This window comes from Falco naumanni, chromosome 1 (genome assembly GCF_017639655.2).
Source record: "Falco naumanni isolate bFalNau1 chromosome 1, bFalNau1.pat, whole genome shotgun sequence".
Classification (NCBI taxonomy): Eukaryota; Metazoa; Chordata; class Aves; order Falconiformes; family Falconidae; genus Falco; species Falco naumanni.
This window is the reverse complement of record NC_054054.1, coordinates 26,427,877-26,450,508: the sequence shown is the minus strand read 5'-3', so window position 1 is coordinate 26,450,508 and position 22,632 is coordinate 26,427,877. Positions and strand designations below refer to the sequence as shown.

At 39.9% G+C, this 22,632-nt stretch overlaps 1 protein-coding gene across 1 annotated transcript in view; it reads right to left on the bottom strand.

Annotated features, from left to right (window-relative positions):
* Positions 1–22,632, bottom strand: part of CFAP299 (cilia and flagella associated protein 299) — a 221,640-nt gene that overhangs the window by 127,892 nt on the left and 71,116 nt on the right. The window contains 1 exon segment of the mRNA XM_040582333.1: positions 18,292–18,367. Within this exon segment, the coding sequence (XP_040438267.1) occupies positions 18,292–18,367 (76 nt within the window).

The window sequence follows — 22,632 nt, the reverse complement described above, 5'->3', positions numbered from 1 at the left end:
GGGCAACAGAAGACAGCCCGTCATTCTGATGAAGCCAGAATATTTTTTTTGTGTGTGTGTACAACCAGCAGTCTCAGTAAACCTGCCCATAACTCTTTGAGTTATAAGGTTTATTTTATAAAAGTTTAAATCTTACCTTAGATTTTATTTTCTTCTGCTAATAGCAAAAGCTTACACAATAGCTACTGGTTAATAAGCAACAAGAATCTCATATTATTTTGCCTAAACAGGATGTACAGTCATAAAAACAAAGCAGAACTTTCAATGTTGTTTATTATTATTAAGTAATGCTAAGGTTGCAAACTATCAAAGGGCAGCCCTGAAAAGAAAACAAGAAAGGATTGTAGAACATTCTCTTAAGGTAAACTTCGCCTGTTTCATTCTGACACTAACTAATTTAGCAAATCAAATACTGTAAACACATCACACATATTGGCTTCTTGCATTTGAGAGGAAGTACATACAACAGAATACAAAAACACCAAGTAAGAACTCATGGCTGATGCAAAGCAGATGAATATGGTGCTTCTATTTGCTAGAAATACTTTAAGAAATCCACAATGATCTGAAATTTTGCATTCTCTGCTTGAACTGCATTTGCCCCTACCTGCCAATGTATTCTGCACATTGTGCAGGAGATGTTTGGACAGCTCTTGAAAAATCTCCCTGTACTAGACATAATTCTTAGGTACTTCAGAGTCATCACTTTATTAGCTCTTGCTGACAAGAGCTATCTAATACTCGATCAATGATTTTAAACAGGAGTGGAGCCCCAGAGACCAGGCAATGGAAAGTCTGAGCATTTTCCTGAGCATACTTTTGGCAGACAGATGGAAATTAAGTGGATCTCATGGTTATATAAATTCATAGGAAGCACTTGTGCTCATTTTCCTCTACTTACGGAACCCACTTCTGTGCAAACGGTGCATCTTAAGACAACTCCTAAATAACACAAAAACGCAGAGAAAAGCAAGTCAACATAAGGCAAGTCAGGACTAGTATGTCCTTATTCCTCTTCCAGAGGAATGCTTCCAGAGCCTGCTGACACAGAGTTTTAACTTCCTATTAAGTGATTCAAGAGAATTAGTCGTTGTTTTTTTAACTCTGTAACTGCTGCATCTGCATCTGACTCCCTGTCAGAAGCTCTGAGCTGGCCTGCCAGAAACAGCACCCTCAGTGAGCCTGCTGGGATTGCAGATGCCTTAGGGTGTGCTGACTCAGCACAAGCTCACTGGCAAAGCAACAGCAGGCATGATGGCATGATGGATGCTCTCAGCTTCAGCAATTTAAAAAAAAGAAAAAAAAAGGCAAATATTTACAAAAGAAACAAGACTGGAGAAAAAGCAGGCAGGAAAAAAAAAAAGAGAGATAAGATTTTCAAACAGTAGACATTTTCATTGAAAGTTCAGTTCTGCCAACCTTTTATCCAGCTTGTTCTTCCTACCGACACCAACACTAAGAAAGTGTCTTAGGGTTAAATCCAACAAATACTGACCACATAAACGGCTATGTATCCACAGAAATCTGTTAACTGACCAGAATTTCACTTGCTCCATTATCAACAGCATGATGGGTCCCCTTGCAGCTGCATGAGAGAGAAGTGTAACAAAGACCATTTTGATCTCAATTTCCTTTTTCAATTCTTTTTGCAATTAGACTGAACAATAATTCCTGTTACTGTACTTTAGCTGAGACACACACAAGCTACTTAAACTTAAGTTCTTCTAGCAAAATTAAAAATCCTCTCCGCTAACCTAATTACAGATTCAACAGCATTTTTCTGCATAAAATTAAGCAGAAGCTATAGGTTAAAAACCTAACGTCAGTAAAAGCCAAGTATTCTAACACACTATTTGAAAACAGGTGTTATGCACAGTACCACTAAGACTAAAAAGTCTTTGAAAGAAAAAAGATGAGCTTTCAGAAAGAGAAGCAGCCTCTTGAAGCATACTGAAATGCTACAGGCATGGCTGAGAGATAAACAAAGAAAATGAAAAGCAAAAAAATGAAGCAGGCACAAGTCTGGAAACCACAGGACTGGTGAGCGTTAAGGCAAGTCAGAACCATCATGGAGGAGCGCAATACAGGAGGAAATGAGAATCATTAAAATAATATGGCAAGAGGCAAGACTGCTGGAAGTTGCCAAGACCATTGGTGAATTTAAAACTTGGCTCACTGTTTTTTCTGCCACTGCCCTTTTCTATGGAATTGTGCTGACAATAGGAAAATGTAGCTACATACAAACTAATTTGATTTCTGGAGCATCCCCGGTCTTCCATGAGAAACTGTTTTGTGCGTGTATGAGCAGAGCAAGAGGCACTCCTTGTCCCAAAACACCTCCACACTCAGCAGGCGAATAAAGAGAGGGTGAGATAAAACACATGGAAGAACATGTTCCTGAGGTGCTTTCTGAAGATGCAACAGTCTCTTCACCAGAAATAATTTTTAACACTGCTTTGTATCCACTCATGAGGAGACTAAAGCCTGAGCCCTAACCAGCTATAACATGAAAAGGGGAGGGGGAAATCAAGGGGTAGAGAAGAACGAGATTTTCCTGTTGATGAAACAGGGGCCTTCTATCTTTCAGTATGTTCCTTTGCTACAGCCCAACAGAAAGGGCATCAAGACTATGCTGTGGTCTGGCAGAAAAGGCTGATAAACAATTTATCTGTGGATGATAGCACCGCCCAATTGCACAGTGAGTTTGTCTACGTAAAAATTACAATGAGCTTTTACATCTCCTCCCCCAGCACCTATGGTTTGGCAACTTCTGTTCTTTACTTAATACTTCCTTCCCAGCCTTTCAATTTTTTCCTCTTTAGATCCCTGCTTCACTGAATACCTACTTCAGTGCACGGGATATCAACACTGCATCACAGACATATTGACGCAAGTTCATATCACACAGATTCATGTACATAGGCCATTATTTTCTCCATTCTGTCACCCTCTTTTCTATGAAAATCAGTGTACAATTATTGTGTCACATGGATCACATATTCTCCCCAACACAGACTTCGCACACAGGGAACCCAGTCCTGTACAGTCCTTGCAAGTCAGCTACTATAAGCACTCAAAAAAATTAAAAGGTGAAATGAACCCACAAAGTGATGATTATACACAGACTATACATCTCGTTCCAAGTGTGCATGACTGCAGACACAAGTGACACCAGCAGAGATCTTGAGTTAAAAGCAATGTGTCTATTTATGCGTTCTTTGCTAGGTTTGCACTGCAGCTTATCTGCATATTTCAGAGGGAAATTAGTATTTTCACAAGGTACCTTTTCCTTTTTGTCTGCTTTATTTTGTTGCTGAACTGAAAAGAGCATTGAAAATGCTCTATTAATGTTGCTCTCTTCTGGTCAACCACTTACAAAATGTTTATTAAAAGAGACTGTTACAAGTACAATAATGAAAGTTATTGGGAGTACTAATTTATGGTGAATGAAACATACATTCCTACATGGTAACTGAAGCAATGATTATGAACTCAGGTTTTTGGTTTACTTCAGAGCTACTGGATACCTGTTTCCTTTTTAATTTAGGAGTGACAGTGCTCTACCTCCTACCTGGTGTGCTTTCCACATGCAACAACCACACAGCAGCTGACATTTGCTTCCATTCCAAGTATACATGCTACATATTCTTTCAGAAAATACCTTACAAATACATGTTTCCAGGAACTTCCCAAAACTGTGATTAGAAAATATGTTTGCCAGATCTGCAGACTAAGTTATGTTCTCCTCATGCATGTCTGGTTTGCAAACCAACTTAAAAGCAATATAACATGACTCTGTTAAACAAAGTGATACACTTGGATATCTGATAGGTATGCCTATAGACACCTGCACATTTACATCAGGTTTCCTGTGTTCTCCTTTATATCCTGGCAGCTCAGTTTATTAAAGCAAACATTTCAGAATAGGATAAGTACTTAGGATACATTGGCACCAACTGAGACATGTTGCATCTTCCCAGCACCACAGGCTCAACTTGATTAGTCCCTGTACTGCCAAGCATTGAATTTCAGACTTAGAGGAGGGCTAGACAAGACTCTCTGAAGTCTCTGGGTGCCTTTGCTCCCCCAGCACAGCAGGTGATGGGTGGGTGGGCAGGAAGCTGGCCCAAAGAAGGCCCTGCAGGGCATCTGGCCAGAGCCTGGCTCTCAAGCTGCCACCCTCCCACTGCTCCCTTCTGAACCTTGACCATCTTCCTGACTCCCAGCACAGGTGTGAACTGCACCTGGTAGAGCATTAACTTTGTTCAGTGTTAACAAAACAGGAGCTGCGCGGGTGCACCTGTTTGTGCGAGGTTACTGGCACCACAAGACTACTGCAGTATACCTAAGAAAAAGACCAGCTGTGCTAAGGGGGAAATTCTCAGCTGGTATTGCAGTTGAGTGAAATAACAGAGTCCAATTTTCTCATGTCAATTATCCTTTGTTGTGGTGGATTTCTTCTTGCAACACCTGAAGTCTCCTTCTCAGTTCAATTTGCAGTCTCTGATGTAATGTGTTATCTATTAGACTTTTAAAATTAATTTTTCTAATGCTTTTGAAGCTTAAATTTTTCAGGGTTGTGTCTCATATTCTTTAATACACTGACTTCGTAGGTAGTGCACTGACATTAAGATCAGTTTCTGAGGACTTAAGAATGCACAGAAGATGGGGCTACAACTTGTGTAGTATCTGCTGACTCCTCTTGGAAAACTATGATTTACCTTGTGGCTACTAAGTCTTCTTCATGAAGCAAAACCTGCATAAATTTCAGCTCAAGGTGAAAAAACTCTGAACAAGCATATACATATGCTATATATAACAGAGGCACTACAGTCAAAAAAAAAAAAACAAACAAGACACTTCCTCCTAGTGTTTTCTATGGCCTCTCTATCAGACCAGGGGTGGGAGACATACCCACCCCAGCACGCAGCTGAACAGCTACAGACCACAATAGCTAGGTATCGTAGATGATGTAGTTCTGCTACATGACCATGCAAGATGACATACACATCCAGTCCAGAAGCGCATTTCGTACTACAAAGAGATAGAATTAATCATTCTTGCAAACCAAATCTCCCACTTCAAGTACTAGAATTTATGTATCTTGTTATCATGCACAGGAATAAAGATTACTTCAGAACATTCTAAGAAATGCTGTAGAAGATGTCCCTGCTCATTGCAGGGGAGTTGGACTAGAAGACCTTTAAAGGTTCCCTCCAACCCAAACTATGCTATGATTACATTCCATGATTCTACAGACTTAGCTTGTGTTTCTCAGATTAAAAAAATTTCCATCACTGAAAATATATATCTTTATATATATATTTTAATATTATATCAATATGTAAAATATCTATCTTAAGAGGCCAAACTGAATCTTCAACTCAAATGTTATTTATGCCTTAAACCATAGAGAGGTAAAACATGGAAATCTGCCAAAGATGCAAATGCTTCAGAAGAAATCCAACATTTTGTATTAAGTAGATGCATGTTAAAAATTCAGTGGAGTGCAACAACTATTGTCTCTCAAGTCATTCAAGAAAAAAGCTGTAAGTATTCCCAGCCTGCATTAAGTACAAAGCCAGAACTCCTTGGCAGGAGTGCTTCTAGGTAATCAGTGCAACATTAAAAAAAAGGGAGAAAAAAAGAAGAAAAAAAGATGAATAAAAAAGAAAATAAAAAGAAAAGACTAAACATCTAAGCATCTCCATCCCACACTCTTCAAAAAGAGAACACTTAAGAGTGTTACACATGCAGAAAACAAGCAAAGAACAGTCTGGGACTGACAGGAATGGTGCAGCCTTGTTTAGGCCTAAAATCACGCCTAATAGCATGGAAAAGATTCAGATGCAAAAATTAGTTTCATGTTCAATCACTGGCAGAGGGATTAGGTATTACTTTGCACCTAATCACATAGGTATGTGTGCATCACTCCTGCCTGGTCTGCCCATATGGGTGACATCTCTTTTTTGCCATGGATAACAAAAAAGAAGATACTGAACTTAGCTTAAAAGAAAGTGAGTGCTGGGTGGCTTGTACAGCAGGATATAATAGCTCCATGTAATTTGTTTTGTAAAAATGACAGAATGATGCAGTAACAAAAACATGCTTTACTGACAGGTGTGATTTCACCCCTGCTTGAAAGGCCATTGCTTAAAAGGAAGATAAAAGACTCAAATCGCTGAATGGGAATGGGAAAAAAAAATGGATAGAAATAACATTTGTGGTCTCAGGGGAGCCAAGTCATGTGGTTCATGCGGTCTTCCATTTGGCTAAGGAGTCATACTGATTTACAACATGGTCTGAAAGGACCTGATCGAAATTATTTTCATCTGCCTTTGGACAGCTTCTAGAACACATTGGGGCATTTATAAACGCTACAATGGGGCATGTCCAGAGGACTCCACAGCAACAGCATGCCCCCCTCACATGAGCAGCAGTAACTACTATTAAACAACTCTTTTTAATTCATCCGATGCTAACAAGCATAACCCAGATCCCACTATGGTCAGCAACAGTTTCACAACCAACTTTTATAGCACCAAAATTCAACTGTCCATGAATATGGACTTTTAGTTATTAACTATTGTTAGTATACTAACAACAGCCAGCTCCTGCCAGGGCCCTGATGCTATAGATACAGATGTTTTACAGTTACCTCACAGCAAAGTCAATCACCAATTTGAAGGGAAGGGCAGAAACCAAAGGTATGTGGGCAGGTTTCCACCTTAGAACTGAAGGCAACCTGGGTCACCAAAAGGAGGGGAGAAAAGCACCAAGGGGGAAACCTGGAGGGAGCAAGAACCAATATATTAGGTAGTAGTAACGTATAGGGGCAGGAGAGGGAAAGCAGAAAGGCTACCCAGCACAGACCACATGTTCATCTTTCCCTGTCAGACAAAGCACAAGAGCTAGAGCATGTCATGATCATCACTGAGAGAACGCAGGGATAGATTAGGAGGGGAAAAAAAGAAGAAAAAAAAAGGGGGGGGGGGGGGGTGGAGGGGATGCAGCAGGGGGTGTTGGGGGGTGGAAAGGTGGCTTTCTAGAGGAAACATAACAGGTTCACAGCATCAGGCCTGCACTCCCTGGACATGGGATATAAGCAAGAAGTACTCTTTAAGAGCTCTGCTTACTGTTAAACAACAAAATCACTGTGACCTATGGAACGTGCACTACTATTTTTTTTCTGTTTCTGAACAAGAGAACAGTTATCTCCATTAGTTTTGATTATTTTTTGGATCTTTGACTGGAGTTATTTGCTCATCTACTGCTGTAAACTTACATCACAGATACACCTCACTGCTGTAGATCATCATAGTAAGAAAATTTGCCAGAGACATTTGTGCATATCAGCCTCCAGCCTGTTTGCTCAACCTTCTGGAGAAAGCCCATTATCACCTTACGGAACATGAGTCAAAAGCCAGTTGTCTCCTTACATAGGTGATTACAGAACACAAAAGAAGAGCTGATCCCTAACTTTAAGAATGTAATTATTACCAGAAGCACTAAAAGACATCTTTATTTACAAAATACAAATATGTAAATGAGTAAACCAAGATCTCCAACAGTATGTTTCTGGTATACCCTTTTCTGCAATGACTGGATCCAAGACTCTGTAAGTGCTCAAATGGTTAAGAGCCCACGAGTTGATATTCGTTAAACACTGTCATACATTTTCCAGAGAAGTAAATTCTCACAGCATTTTCACAGCACAAGTTGTGACCCTTCAAGTTGCAGTGATGTGAAAAATAGGCAAAGTCAAGGAATGTACATATACTACTCAAGGAATGTACATATACTACTCAAGAAAAACAGCCAATTTGAAAAAGATCTAATATCTGGTTCTCTCCTTTGACTTATTTTCAAGCCAAGGAGGAGGGAGGAGGACTGTTTTACCTTTGGCATTTCATTGTGTTTTAGGTTAACAATCTGTTTTCTCTTGTATTGTTTTATTTGGCAATTGTGGGACACTCACATAGTTGTTACAAGTATATACGCCAACACATATACTTAGAAGAATTTCAGTAAGGCAGATCTGACTTTCAAGTGTTTGTTTTTGTACGTTGCAGTTTATGATCCAGGACAGCCAAACTGAAAAAGGTTATTAGAACAACAATGCTGACTGAACATCATAAAACCCAGACAATAATAAAGCAATTAAGCATGAGAGGGCTACTTCTATTTAAGAAACAGGCTACAGGCTCTGTAAAAGGAAACTAGGGTAGAGTTTCTCATATGCTGTCAACAGCCATTACTTGAGCACTGCAGAACCACAGTGATCCCATGATCAACATGTCTGAAGGAAAGTTCATTCCCAGCACTGCTGCAAAGTGCTTATGGCACAGCGTGAAATAATTTTCTCCATCTTTTAAAGAAAAAAATGCATCCCCCTTCTCCTTGCTTAAAGGATGCTGGTCAAGCATCATTGTGGTTTCTTCTAACTGTGCAACACCTAGTAAAAAGGGCTTCTGTTTGGATTCTGCAACGCTATTTTAAGTACAAAGAGACAGATTTTACAAGTGTCATTTGTTGAACTTTAGATTAGCTTCCTTTAGAAGTAGATCTGTAAATGATTATGTTTGTCATAGTTCTCTCTCAGACAGCTCATGATGCTATGTAGTTCTACGATTTTCCTGTTCACAGCAAAAATTGTCTCCCAGATTAAGACAGCAGACTGGATATGTGAGAAGTATACTTCCCCTTCGCCCCACTCCCCTCTTTTTTTCCCTCTCCCCTGTGGGAACTGTTCAAAACTTACACACTAGTGAACAAACAGGCTCTGCTGTCTAGCCAGACCTGCAGTTTGACTAAGTTTCAAACAGTTAGAACAAAATGTCTAACTTCACCATTTTTGAGGTGCTTACACCTAACACGCCAATATAGCGCTATATATAATCATTTATCTATCTAATAAATAAATATTTATTATTTTGAAGCAACACAAATTTTGCTTCAAAACAAACATGGATAAATATAAAATTCCAAAATACCCACAAATGCTAATGTCTCTCTTGCCCTTGCTTTCTCACTCCTGTTGAGATACATATTTAGTACTCTTGCAAATTATTGATGTTGAAAGCATTTCATTTTCACACAATAGTCCTGCCTGTTGGAGAGAATTTTCTGGACTGCCTGCCTTAACATGAGTTTTCAGTTTCAAGAAAAACACACACGGGCCATAGATTTCACGAAACGCGTACCTACACTTCCATCAAAGATGGCTTATGCCATGGCCCCGCTATGGCTTTTGCCCTGACGCACCTTCGCTGATGGTGCAAGTCAACCCTCAGAGCAGCCACAGCAGAAAGAGCCTCCTTCGGGGGAAAGAACCGTGGAACCAAACAGGCACAACAACAGTCCAAAGCTCTTCAAAGACAGCCGGCTACCTAGAAAATACTCCTTATGAGTTATTCAGGAGTTGGGAAACCTCCAGAGTTCGCAAACCTGCTAGAAAATCAGCTCTGCCACACTGGAATACCCTCTGTCAGGACCCCGCTCTGTACTGAGATTTTGGCTGTGTAGGAAGGTTGGCTACTGTATAACACAGTCCTCTCGTATTCCAAGTGAGTTCTTGAGTAAGTGCAGCATATTATTTATAAGATATTCTATTTCAACTGCATCCGTGCGATCTTCATAGGAAATGGAACATCTCCCACATACTGCACTGTCACCACATTCCAAGTTCCTGTGAGATCAACCAACGTATGTTGTCTGACATTCATGGAGGATTTCAACTGACGCACTTAGTTGACCTCAAGGAACTACAAGAAATTACCTGTAGACATACTTTATGCATGTGCTAGGATCATTTATAACTCTACAACTTAAAAAGTATATACAAAATGAAAGCATATGCTGTATTGACTAGCTCTGCAACAGTTTGAATTAGGAGGTCACTGGGTACTTGGAAAGAATCTGTATGACCATCTGATGACTCGTTGATCCAATGTCATGATACCAGGGGGCTCTCTCAGTAATGATTCAATCACAGAGAATCACTTTGTCGAAAAGCAACAATTTCCCCTTGTAACAAACTCTGTTCTCAGCAACATCCAGCAGTCCATGAGCATGTACAAAGCATAGCTACAAAGCTGTTCACACTAACAGGCAAGGTGGCCAAGAGTGTCACTCAATGCTAAGGAAGGAAATATTTAGGAATATTGCATATAACAGCGAGAACCCCCTTAAAGCCCATTAGTTCTCATTCCAGCTGTCATCTTGTGCTTCTTTTAGTAATGCTTTAAATGTCTTCTCTTACAGCTGGTTTTCACTGAGTCTCACTTACCAGACCATTAGTTAATTTGAGCATATGAAATGATCTGTTGACAGAATAGCTGTTTATTTCATTCATTTCCACTAAAAGCTTTCATGCATCAGCTCTTTCCGCCTTTCTCTATTGCTTCCTTTAGAGGTAATAATTTGTAATGTGAAAGTCATTGTGTTTGGTAACATTAGGCAGCCAGATGGTTGGGTTGCGTGGTTTTTTTTTCTACAGCTAGGAAAAGAGAAATACTCCTATTGTGAGGGTTCAAAAGCTGAAAAATGCTAATACATACATGTGGGCATAGTGACTTTTAAAAGTCAGTGACCACAAAAAAAAAAAAATGTTTTTGAACATATCACCATTGTTCTATCAGTACCATCATATTTCACTAAGCTTACCCAGATAGCTTTTTACCACACTGCTTATTTGTTTTAAATTAACATTATAAAGCACATACAACCTGAAATACAATGCCTAAGAACAGACACTGAAAGGCTTTTAAAACATTTGCACACTTTTTAAAGAAAATTCCAGTTAAGTCAGATGTTATTACTTATTTACTGCGAACCGGTGACATGTTTCACAAAGGCATTCACAGCGGTTCATTTTGTGCATGCTGAGGAGCGATAAAGAAGTATCTCCAGAGTCACATCTACTACCTTCCAGTTGGGATCTTGTGCATAACTGGTTTTATGTTCTGTAACACCCACTGGGCTTACATTTACACCTGCAAAAAGCTAGTGCTGAGAACATGAAGCAAACTAAGTATCAAATGCTTATCTCAGTTCAATGCAGAAGGAACACAGCTGACAGCAGCAGAGAAATACCAAGATCAGTACGGAACCCAAGATCCTTATTCACACTGAAGAATTATTTTTCTTCCATGAAGCAGTGCTGCCTCAAGGAAGACCAACTTAGTAGTACAGATACAAGGAGATGGGGTTCTGGCTGTCAAAATAGCCACTGATTTCTGCAGGGACATAACTTCAACCTCCATTTCCAAGTAGACAAAACACTACCTCTACAGATGTGGTAAGCAGCCAGCCAGTACATGTTCTCTGCTTTGTACGATGATCCTACAGAAAAATATCCCAGAAAATAAACACACATCCTTATCGTAAACTTGCCATTTTACAATCTGCATTTAAAGTTTTCAAACTGATAATTTCTGACTTTATAAACAAAAGATATTTTTTTTTCAGAATACTTAATAAGCAAAGGGCAACTGCAGAAAGCTAATTCAAGTTAGGGAAATAATCTCTGAGCAAGTCAATGTCAGCAACCAAAAAAGTTCACTTTAAAAACAGGACTGACTAGCCATTTGAACATTTAAGTATACGAGACAAAAAAATGCAGCAGTTCATCCTGTGGCAGCCACACTGCCATTCCCTACTGCAGGAAGAACTCTCTTTTTTTCCAGCTAAAGCCAACAAGTGTATTCCAAGATTGCTCTGCAATCTAAAACCAATGAGTAGTAGGGCCCACTGACACAATTGTTTCAAAATCGCTCTGCTCATCCCAACTCAAAAGCTAACGTAGACACAGCATCACATGCATGTATGCAATCGCTCATCAGACCCTCTTGAACCATCTTTATAAGGAACCCAAAACTCCTGCTGAGACAAAGCCAGCTACAAGGTCTTTAAAAGAAGTCTAATTGGTCTTCAGTTCATAGTCGTTAATAAAATTATGCATTTTAATCGGAATTCTAAGTGAACCTTCTGACAACAGCTAAACCCATTCAAATAATATGCCCCACGCCTTGCTGTCAGCTGCTCTGAAACACGACCATTTGCCACAGCACAAGTCATTTGCAGTTATTCACAGTTGTTATGTCACTACAATAATACAGTTCATGTATTCTATAAAACATACTCTGCTCTCAATTCTTGCTTCACTTTCAATAAATTACAGAAAAAAATGAAGAAATAAAAAATGCTCTATATTTCTCTTTCCACATGTTTTTCTACACAGAATATCTAATCACGTGATTTTTAGGCATTTCAAATAAAATACAATCCACATGTTACAACTAAACTAGAATGATTTTTACATGATACTGCATCTACAGCTTACAGAGAAGGAATTGGGGTGGCGGTGGGGAAATAACTATATTAACTGTACCTTTTGAAGATAAATGTCTCCAGAACAGAGCTGACAGAAAATCATACTGAACATAGGAGCTGCCTTATCATGCTGTATAACATTTTAAGTAACATTCTTTGCTTGCTTTCTTATCCCCTTTCTATTGTCCGTACTTCATGATCCTACAAGTGAAATAATAGAAATAAAACTACACTGTAAATGTACAGCCAGCTCCCCGACAGCTGATTTTGAGGTTCTGAGGACTCTGAATCCAACAGCCCCATTTCTGAGCATTCCAAGTGCTTTTATACTCTATTACACCTGTTGCCAAACGTGCATCAGCATATAGTACACAAACAGTAGCAGATACTCGTGCCTATAATATCTGCAGATAAAATGTAAGGAAAAAAAGTTTCACCTGTCATTGGCACAAGAAGTCTCAACAAGTAACACAATTTCCACACACCCCTACACCCTTTTAATTGGGAAGAAATGCATACTAAGCCTTCAAGAGATGAAATAAAAAGACTACATTTATGTCCAGGAAACAGAGTTTCATTTCTTTCATACTACACCCCAATGACATGGAATTTGATTTTTTTTTTTTTTTTTTTTACTTCAAGGGCAGAAGTGATTTGTTCAAAATTAAGTTGATTACCTGCATAACTCATGCAATTTCCATAGCAGGTTATTAAACAGACATACACGAGTTCAGTTAAAAGAGAAATAAACATATCCATACCCTCTTTTTCTTGAAAAGGAACCCTTCATAGATTTTGGGGAACAGTAAAGGAAAAAAAGATCATGTCAGCACAATATTGTTGGTCATATACAATGCAATCTTACGCTTCATCAAGTTTTCAACACAAGGAAATGGATATACCAGAAAGTGCCTAATTCACAAGTTTTTCTGAATCAGCTGCAGTGGTTGCTTTGAATGGCTCTAAAGGAATAAGCTGTAACCTGTGCTTTTATACAGCTTCAACAGTACAAACTTCAAAGCCAAAAAGGCCCAGCCATCTAGCATTCATAGCCAACACTGAGTGCAGAAAAAACAAAAGGAGTTCAATTCTCCTGGGCATGAATTTCATCTGACCTCCTGGCTGTAGCTCTCACAGGACTGGGAACAGGAACATGAGGGTTGGGGGCTTCTATTTTTTATTTTTTCCTGTGGAAAACTTTTTTTCTCCCCCCAGTCAGTGGAGGAGGGGGAGGAAGGCTGAATCCTTAGCTTACTGATGTCCCTAAAATCCAGCAACAGATTCCACCTAATTCTTTGAAATGCCTAAACACTTCTGATGCTGGCACCAATGCTCGCAAGAACGTAACTATAACTTGTTCTGACTGCCACAAAATCCAAACCCAAGCTGACATGGTACCTATGTCTTCAGACACAGCAGCGTAGCTGTAGTCTTCCTCTCCGCCCCATCACACCAAGCCTCTCCCAAAAATCAACCTCAATGTATTCACACAGTAACCAAAAGACTTGCTCTGGGACACAAAAAAGAGTTCCTGAGTATTGCATAATTTCCTAAGCTTTTGTAAATACAAACTATGATATCCACAGAGCCCTTTATCACCTTGAATAAACAAGTAATATTTAATGCATACCAGAGTAGAGGTGAGGCCTAGACAGGGTAAACATACACCTGTGTAAAGTCAAGACCTGTCTGCCTGCCAAGTTCATCTGATCATAAGACTTGCGTTGGATTTCAGGTGAATTCTCATTTATGAGAACATGGAGAATGCACCAGTACTGCCAAAATCCATCAGCAGCCCATTGTTACCTTACGCTGCAGCCCCTGCTCATTTTTTAAAACCACCTTCTACCTCATACATCTTATTTCTCACTTTTCTGGACCAAGCTTTTTAAACAGAACTGGTTAATAAAGCAAACACATGCAACTTCTGTCATGACGGCCTCGTTTTAGAGAATTAACCTCCCAGATCAACTTGACCTATGGACGACCTACAAAAGCCAATATGAAACAGAGAGGAAATAGGAACCTCAGCTAATCAAGCCACAGAGAATGACCAAGTACAGCTGAGAGAAATTTATTTTTTTCCCCCCAGACACAGTAAAGTGCAGTTTTCAAGACTGGATGTTTTTTAATCATCCTGCTCCCACTCTATGTGAGAAAAGGAGGACACATTTTACCCTGCTTTTTGGTTGCTTTTTTTTTCCTTTTGGTTTTGTTGGATTAGGTTTGATGGATTTTGCTCTGGTTTTGTGTTTTTGGGTATTGTGTGGTGGGAGTGGGGTTTTTTTACAAATAGGATAGGCTGGCTGTACATCCAGAGAAGACAAACAGAAAATCATCTTCTGGCAGAAGTTCACTGCTAAGGGTCCAAACGTACCAGCAGAGCTCCCACCAGCAACATCAGGTAAGAGCACTGACACTATTCACTACATCTCCCAAGTGGAACATCCCTGCCACTGTGACATGCTGAAGAAGTGCTGCTAACCCTTAAATAAAAGGCTGAGCCTTGCTGTGAATAATGTTGGAGCAAAGTATGACAAAAATCTTTGTTAAGATCACACTCATTCAGCTTCTGAAAAGTTTTTTAGATCCTTTTCTTTTTCATATCCCATTTCTGCAGTAGCCCTGAAATCTAGTTCTAAAGCCGGTAACCCCATCAAGCAGCATTAATTCTGTTGTGCTGAGGACCACCAAGGCAGATAATCTCATCCTGACAATCCAGCCTTACCTGGATGGATTGAGAAAAGTTTGTCTTCCACTGACCAGTTTTTTGTAAGGAATCCCACGGTTTTAATGATTGGCTCAGAGAGGCCCATGTTGCTATTATTGCACGATGCCACTGAAAGGAGGGTAAGAAGTCACGCTAACTCCCTGCTATGTGCCTCATTTTTATTAGTCCAACTCGCGTGACTTGGAAGCAAATCCCACTGCTTGCACTGCCTTCATCTCAAAAGAAGGAGCAGGTTCTAGATATCACACACTGAACAGAGAAGCACAGACACCATGCAAGTGTCTCACTGAGCACAGACAGGGTCCTGCAACGTAAGCATTGCTTGGTAGCTGCTTTAGCTTTCAAAGGAAGCAGTGTTTTCTTTGGGTAGGCCGGTCTTCTCAGCAACCACCATACAGAGTCTTACAGCCCAAGTGCAACCCCTAAAAATGTACAGAATCACCTGTAGCTCCAGTAATAATACAGGTGGCACTGTCAAGACAAAAAAAAAAAAAAAAACCTCAAGCATGGTTTCATAAGGGAATACCTCCATGCTGTTGGTTCATTAGGCACACAACAGTAAAAAACAAAAATGTCTGTGTGCATTTATGATTGTAGCCAACAGGTTTATATTCTGCATCACTATTTGAAACGCGTTCCCACACTGAAGTGTATTAAGAAAATATTATGGGGTCTCCTGTAAACCAGCAAACTGCAGGGGAATCAGAGCTGAGGCTGAAATTGCACACTTGATATATTTCATTTTATCTAGGTATGTACCGAATAGCTTGTAATAATACTCACTGTTCCAAAAACTTTTCATACATAACCAGAGGCTGTTTTGGGGGCCTAGAAACTGTATCACTGCAGGGGGCCTGGGAAATTGGGAATTGAGACCAGCTGTCTTCATTTTGATGGGACACTAACTATTAATTTTTTATTTTAATTTTAAAGGCTAGCCCATAATTTATCTATCTTCATTTTTTAGATACCCACATGTAACTCACCAGGCAGAGCACTGAAACCTTACCAGTGCTTTCTGAACCCAAGCTCTGCTTAGCACAGCTGTGGTGGCTCCCGTCTGCTTGGTTCAATATCCTCTGTGACAGCAGTGTAAGGATACACAGCACAAGAGCACAGAGGGGAACCAAACTAGCATCAACATATAAAGACATGCCTCAGAGCATCAGGAAGCAAACAACAACAACAAAAAAAATCACCCAAAACCTCTTTTGGTTTAGTAAACGCAAGCAGTTTAAGAAAAAAATAATCATTTTAAGCATATGAACCTATTCTACCTTTTTCTGTCCAGGTTTCTCAGGGTTGAGTTTCACCTAAGGAGGGGAATCTGTAGCAGAAGCTTCCAGGAGTCCACAGACTGCTCTGGATCCAGTTTCAGGTGCCCAACGAATGCTACTGCACCATGTCCCCAAGACTGAGAAGCCTATTACTGACCTCAACTCTTGCCAGTGCCCTCCTCAGAGAACAGAAAAGCACATTTCATTTCCAACCTCCAGACCCACATAGCACCCCGGTCAGCACAGTCTGGGGACTGGAATCAATCCATAGAGAGGTCTCAGCCAGCCCAAAATGCTGGGCTTGGCCCTGCTGCTTTTACTTAAAGCCAGAAATATCTGTTGGTATAAATGGACAGTCCTTCTCTGCGCTCGAACAGTTCTGCATGACTCAGTAGTACCCCCCTCTGTAAAATAAAGAAATTACATTTCCTTTATAGGATGCTCTGAAAACTACAACCAGAAAAGGAACTGCAGGAGTAAGGTGCTAAAATGAGCAAATGCTGGTTGTTGGAGTTTTTTTAAACATTACGGTAAACATGTGGTTCCATTTGCACAGCTAAACCATACATTTAACCTTTTGTGTCCTACTTCTCCCACAGAAATCCCTAAATATCCCAAGAAGCACAGTTCCCAGGATATTTGTCAGGCAGCTGAAACCACAAGGTGTTTGAAGCTTCTTGAGAAAGCTTGCTCACATATGTTGTGGAACCACACTTCAGGAAGCATTTCCTCTGCAAATTCTAGAGATTAATTAGCTAGCCATAAAAGAATAAATATTGATCCTAGAATTACAGGAGGGAGGGAGGGGAGTTAGGCTTGTGCTTCAATAGGAAGGAAAGCAAAAAAATCATTAGCATATGCCTGATCAACTTCCTAAGCAAGCAGAACCAGGAAACAAGATCACGATCACTTTTGACTTCCAGAACACCCAGCGCTGCCTTTGCAGTCACTTGTATTGTTTTTCTTTAACATGACACTCAATCTAACAAACAGAAATCCAGGCTCCTGCTACGCCATAAAGAAGGCAAGAAACAACACTATTCTAACTAAACCCAGCAGTAAGGCCAGGATGACCATTCTGGGCCCATTTTCAGTTGTGTTATGAAGTTTAAATGGAAGCAGATTGAACTTAAATGGTGAAATTCAAAACTTCCCTCCTTGTAAAGCAGGAGGGCACAAACTCTTCTTTGTGCAAAACTGAAGTTATTAAAAAGCCAAAGATATAGGACCATCACCCCTTGAAACCAAAGGATATTGATATAGCTATATTTGCAAGTGGCAATTTAAACTTCAGCAACACTGTCCTCAGAGCACACCCACATGAATGTGAGGGAGTGACAGACCAAGCAGGAGAGACTCCCAAGCAGCGTCTGCCAGCATTATCCTGGTCAAGTAAAGCACTGGCAAGCACAGCGCATGGACAGCTTTGCTAGCGCGTGTGAGCTGGCTGAGCCAAGAGGCACACGGCCACGTTCATAACGCTTTCCTACATTAGGCCCAACACATCAAGCACCCCACCAAAACTCATCAGGGAAACTCCAATAGCATCTATGTGAATGAGCTTCAAAGCGAGTCTCTCCCAGCAACAGGCTGCACCTTCCTCTATGTAAAGCACACATGGGAATGAATTTTGCAAGGCAGGAATCTACAACAACTAATGAAATCAAAATACGCTTCACTGGATGTTTTTACTCTTGTATCCTTCAGCTCATCACTTACCTTTTGTAGATTTCTGGGCAGTGTTTTCACATGCTTTGCTTATTTAATTAAAAAAAAACAAAAAACAAAAACCAAAAAAACCCCCCAAAACTCTAGGCTTCAAGAAATCTCTCTTAAGTCAAATAATCTTTTCCAAATGTTCCACCTGAAGTGTTCCTGTAAAAAAAAAATTGTTTCCTATTCAGATTCAATTTCAAGCTGTTAAGAAGATTGCGATGTCACAGGTACTCACAGAAATTTTTCCAGTAATATTGGCTTCCTCTCTTTCTGCCAGGGCCTGCAAAAAGTTGTCTTCCAAGTTATTTTCCTACACTTGCTAGTGACCTTGGGGGAAAAAAAAAAAAAAGTACAATTATTATTACTAATTATTGCCATAGGCTTTGGGTTCACTGTTGGGTTAAGTGTTCTGTAAATATAATGAGACAGTCCTCACCCTCTTGTAGCTTGTCTATTACCTGTTCTGCTTTTACAAACCATTAAATCACTCTTCAAAATTCATCACTACTGCCGGTATACAATATAACAGTAGTTTATCAAAAGGTGACTTCTCATACAAATTTTCATTTATATAACTGGAGTAGTCTAAGCACTTATTTTATATTTCCAGAATTATGGCCAAAGTAATGTTTACGTAAGTATACCAGATTTTCACAGTGTATCAATACAGATTTCAACAGATTTAATACCTTATTCTTCAGCCAGTAAGTAATCAAATGAACTACTGCATACTTGGACTGCTTGGTGGGGTAGGGTCAATATAGTTTCTGTATCCTTAAGTACACAGCATGAAAAGAAAAACTAATTTTGTTCCACAAAAACTGGCAAAAAATAAAAAAAAATCCCACCCACACAAGAAAGGATACCATATACTAAAAAGTTCTTGTTAGTCTTTGAACATAGTGCCCTAGAACTCAAACAGCCATTAAAAATAGAAAACACGCATCATATGGACAAAAGCCCTGAATAATGGACAAACCCTTCAACAAAAGCTGAAGGTTTAAAAATGGTTTCTACAAGTCTCTTAGCCTAATCTAAAGCCCTTCTCCATCTGCAGGGATCATTGCACCCACTGTGTACTTTGCACGCATGAGAAGGAAGTGGAGACTTCCTAAATCCTGCACTGAAGTGGCTTTACTGGGAACTTTTCTCCTTTTAACGTCTAAAGTAGTGAATGCTGACCAGAAAGTGCTCTCTCAGGCAACCCAAGGCAAACCAGTGCCTCCCAGTTCAGCACAGATCTACCTGAAAGGGGAAGGATTATTACATCTCCCCATTATCTCGATGTGAACCTTGCAATAAAAAGCAGCAATCTGAGTAGACAGAATACAGCATCAGTAAAGATCTTTCTATCAAGTGTATAATGTATGAAATTTCAAATTAAAGAGTGACACACAAGCTGAAAATAAATCTCTTTGGTAAGTTTTAATATATACATGGTTATGTCCTTAAACTGAGTGAAAAACCTGCATATAAGTTTCAAAACTCTCATGTAGAGGTATCAGATCAATATCTGGCCACTTTACCAGTCATTATCCAGAAATACAGTTCGAAGCTGTTACAGAAGTGCATCTCCTGCACTGTAAAAATAAAAAATGAAAGACTAACACATGGATTAAAACACCTCAATTAAGTACACGTAAAAGACATAAGAAATGAAGCATCAAATTTTCCTTTTTCTGTTCAGTTAAGAATTCTAGATCCCCAAAGTATTCCTTTCTCTGGCAGAGGTTACTACTAAATCAACAGTAAACCCACATTTAACAACTACTCTAGCCAAGTCTGTGGCTTCTATCTTGGACCAGACAAAGGGTGTGGGTGCCTGAAAGCTTATGTGTTTTTAGCCACTTAAATCTTACATTCCAGTAAGAGATCTCACCTTTCTTTAAAAGCCTTGTCTTTCTCTCATCCTTCAACCATCATCACAATAATCACTGACCCACTTGCAGAACCCTAAGATGTATAAAACTTCTTTTTTAGTAAGTGTCATTACTTCCACATTAGAACATACTTAGCCATGTCATCAAGCTGCGCTGTTCCTGAAAAATACGAGGTATCATTGGCTGGCCCTGTCTAGGTCAAAAATCAGTGTAAAAACACAGAGCTAAAATACTGCAGGTGTGTCACAGGTGTAAGGGACAACAGAGCAGGGCATAAGCAATCCAGAAGGTTCCTGCAGCGTGTTGAAGATAACTTCCTTCTCTATCCCGTCTTGGCGAGCTCTGAAACCAAATACCCAGACACAGAAAAGCCTGGTGGAAAAACTAAAATACAAAAGGTTACTATTCTCATTTTGCAAATGGGAATCTGAGGCATGCAAAAATTAAGCAGCATATCCAAAGATAACACTGAATGTTTCTTCAAACATGTTATTGTCAGCAACCTGCTGGCACATGCTCCCTAACTAGTTGTGTTGAATATTAATTTTGATATTAACTTCTCCCCTTCTGAAGATAGGCTTTTCCTGCACATACAGAAGCAGCAGCATTAACAATGAGTAACACTCCTCACTACAGTATCCTTCAATAGAAGCAATACTGAAAAGAGTATTACAGTTGAGCAAAAATAGAAGGGATAGTTTTCTAAAGGAACTTGTTTGGGTACAGAAACTCCTAGTGACTTTAATACTATCAACTGTTGGTTGCTGGGTTTAATTCCATAAATACAATTCTTACTTTATGATGCTAAAATTTTCACTTATGAAACCATACATTTCCACACCATATTGCACCTTCCAATCTGTTCTCCTCCTTCCAAGAGCTCCTAGTATTTCCCCTGTCCCACACACCCTTCTCCCGCTCCCACTTCAGATGCCTTTTGCTCGCAGCATGCTTCTTTGGTTTTCACTGGTAGGTATTAGTGAAGCAGAAAGAAGGAAAGCTCTTTTTGAACTTAGGTTAAGGCTCTTCAATTCTTATTTTGACAGGCTACGCTGCTTTTTTCCCCCATTTTGTTATGGTTCCCTAGGGCTTCATTGACTTTATTTTCCTACATCTTCAGCCACGTGGGCTTTTCCTGAGAGCAGTGGAGTCACAGTGGGAAACAGAACAATGCAGTTTAACTTTTAGAGAGCCCTGCTGAGCTGAAGAATGCTTTTATCAAACTGAGATAATGGGAAGAACTTCTAAAAGTCACACTGTTATCCTTTCAAAAGTACACTCCGTGTTCCCGTTGAGCAGAAAGCTGGACTGGAATGCACAGTCTGGCCTAACTTTTGCAAAGCAGCTGTGTTTTGCAAACACCTGCCCCAAGATTATTGGGGAGACAGGCGTAAGAACGCAGTCCCAAATTTTCTCCCTCATCTCAAGACACGTAATTTTTTTTTTTAAACAATTAAAGTTTCAACCTCCCAGCACCACATACTTACAGCATTGTGTCCTGAGGCAAGACTATTACTTAAGCACTGTTCCAAGACATCAGGTACCGAGTTGTTTCCTTTACATGAGGAACGCGCACTTTAAAAGGAAGTGAGGGACTCCAGTATGAGATTAAACCTCAGCAACCAGGGTGTAAGGCTGGGACTGGAAAGACCCAAGATCATCATCTCGATCTGTCACAAATACGTGGTGCAAGCTTGGCGAGTTGCTCAGTTTTCTTGTGCCCTAGTTTCTGAAAATCTGAGATGACCCTACTTCTTCAGTTCAATGTGCCCAAACACAGCAAGGCCACCTGTGACTGCACAAGAGGCTTAAAAAGGCATCGGGAATTATTCTGGTGCTGTATTAATGGGAACAAATACTCGCTTGTTTACATCCAGTCACATGAGCTGGAAGCTTGGTCAACCCACTTCTCACTAGCAAGTTTTCTCTGCAAGAATGAGAACACACACCACCTCCACAGTAAAATACTACTTCCATCAAAAGTCACTGTGGTCCTGCAGGCTGCCTTGTGGGCGTATCAGACTGGCTCGAGACTTACTAATTCACATTCTCAGGCCTTCCTCCCTTCCTGACAAAACTAACACTGAACACATACTTGCCCCTTTCAACTAATTCTCCTCAAGCAGGATGTGAGGCTCAAAAAAACCTCACGCAACGTTAGCCAATATCCATCAAAATCCTAGTAAAGGTTAGCAAAGTAAGAAAGCAGTCTTTGGCTGACCTACCACATGCAGCCAAGGTAAGATAAAGGAAGAATGAAGGCAGTATATCAGCATTGCCAAGACCAATATGCAAGGATATATGTATGGCTGATTTTTACTTCATGGTGCCATCTTTTTTTTAGTTTTAATGAAATAAAACAGAGTGTCTTCAAACTGCAATGACACCACATAGTGAGATCCTTTAAACCATGATTACCAGAATCCATCTACAAGTTTCCCTCCATTTTTAAAAAGGAAAAATGAAAGAGGAAAAAACCAAAACCAAAAAAAAAATAATCAATCACTGATGTAACAATGAGCTGTCCAAGTCTGACCCTCAGAGTCCAGTCCCCTACTCTTCAGTAGCACTTCCACTGTATTCAAGGGGTAAGACAAAAAAAGGCATCCAAAACATCAACTGCAACCATAAGCTGCATTTGGCTCACTGCACACACAGATGTCTCTGCCTTGAGATAAAGGGAAAGCACTTAATT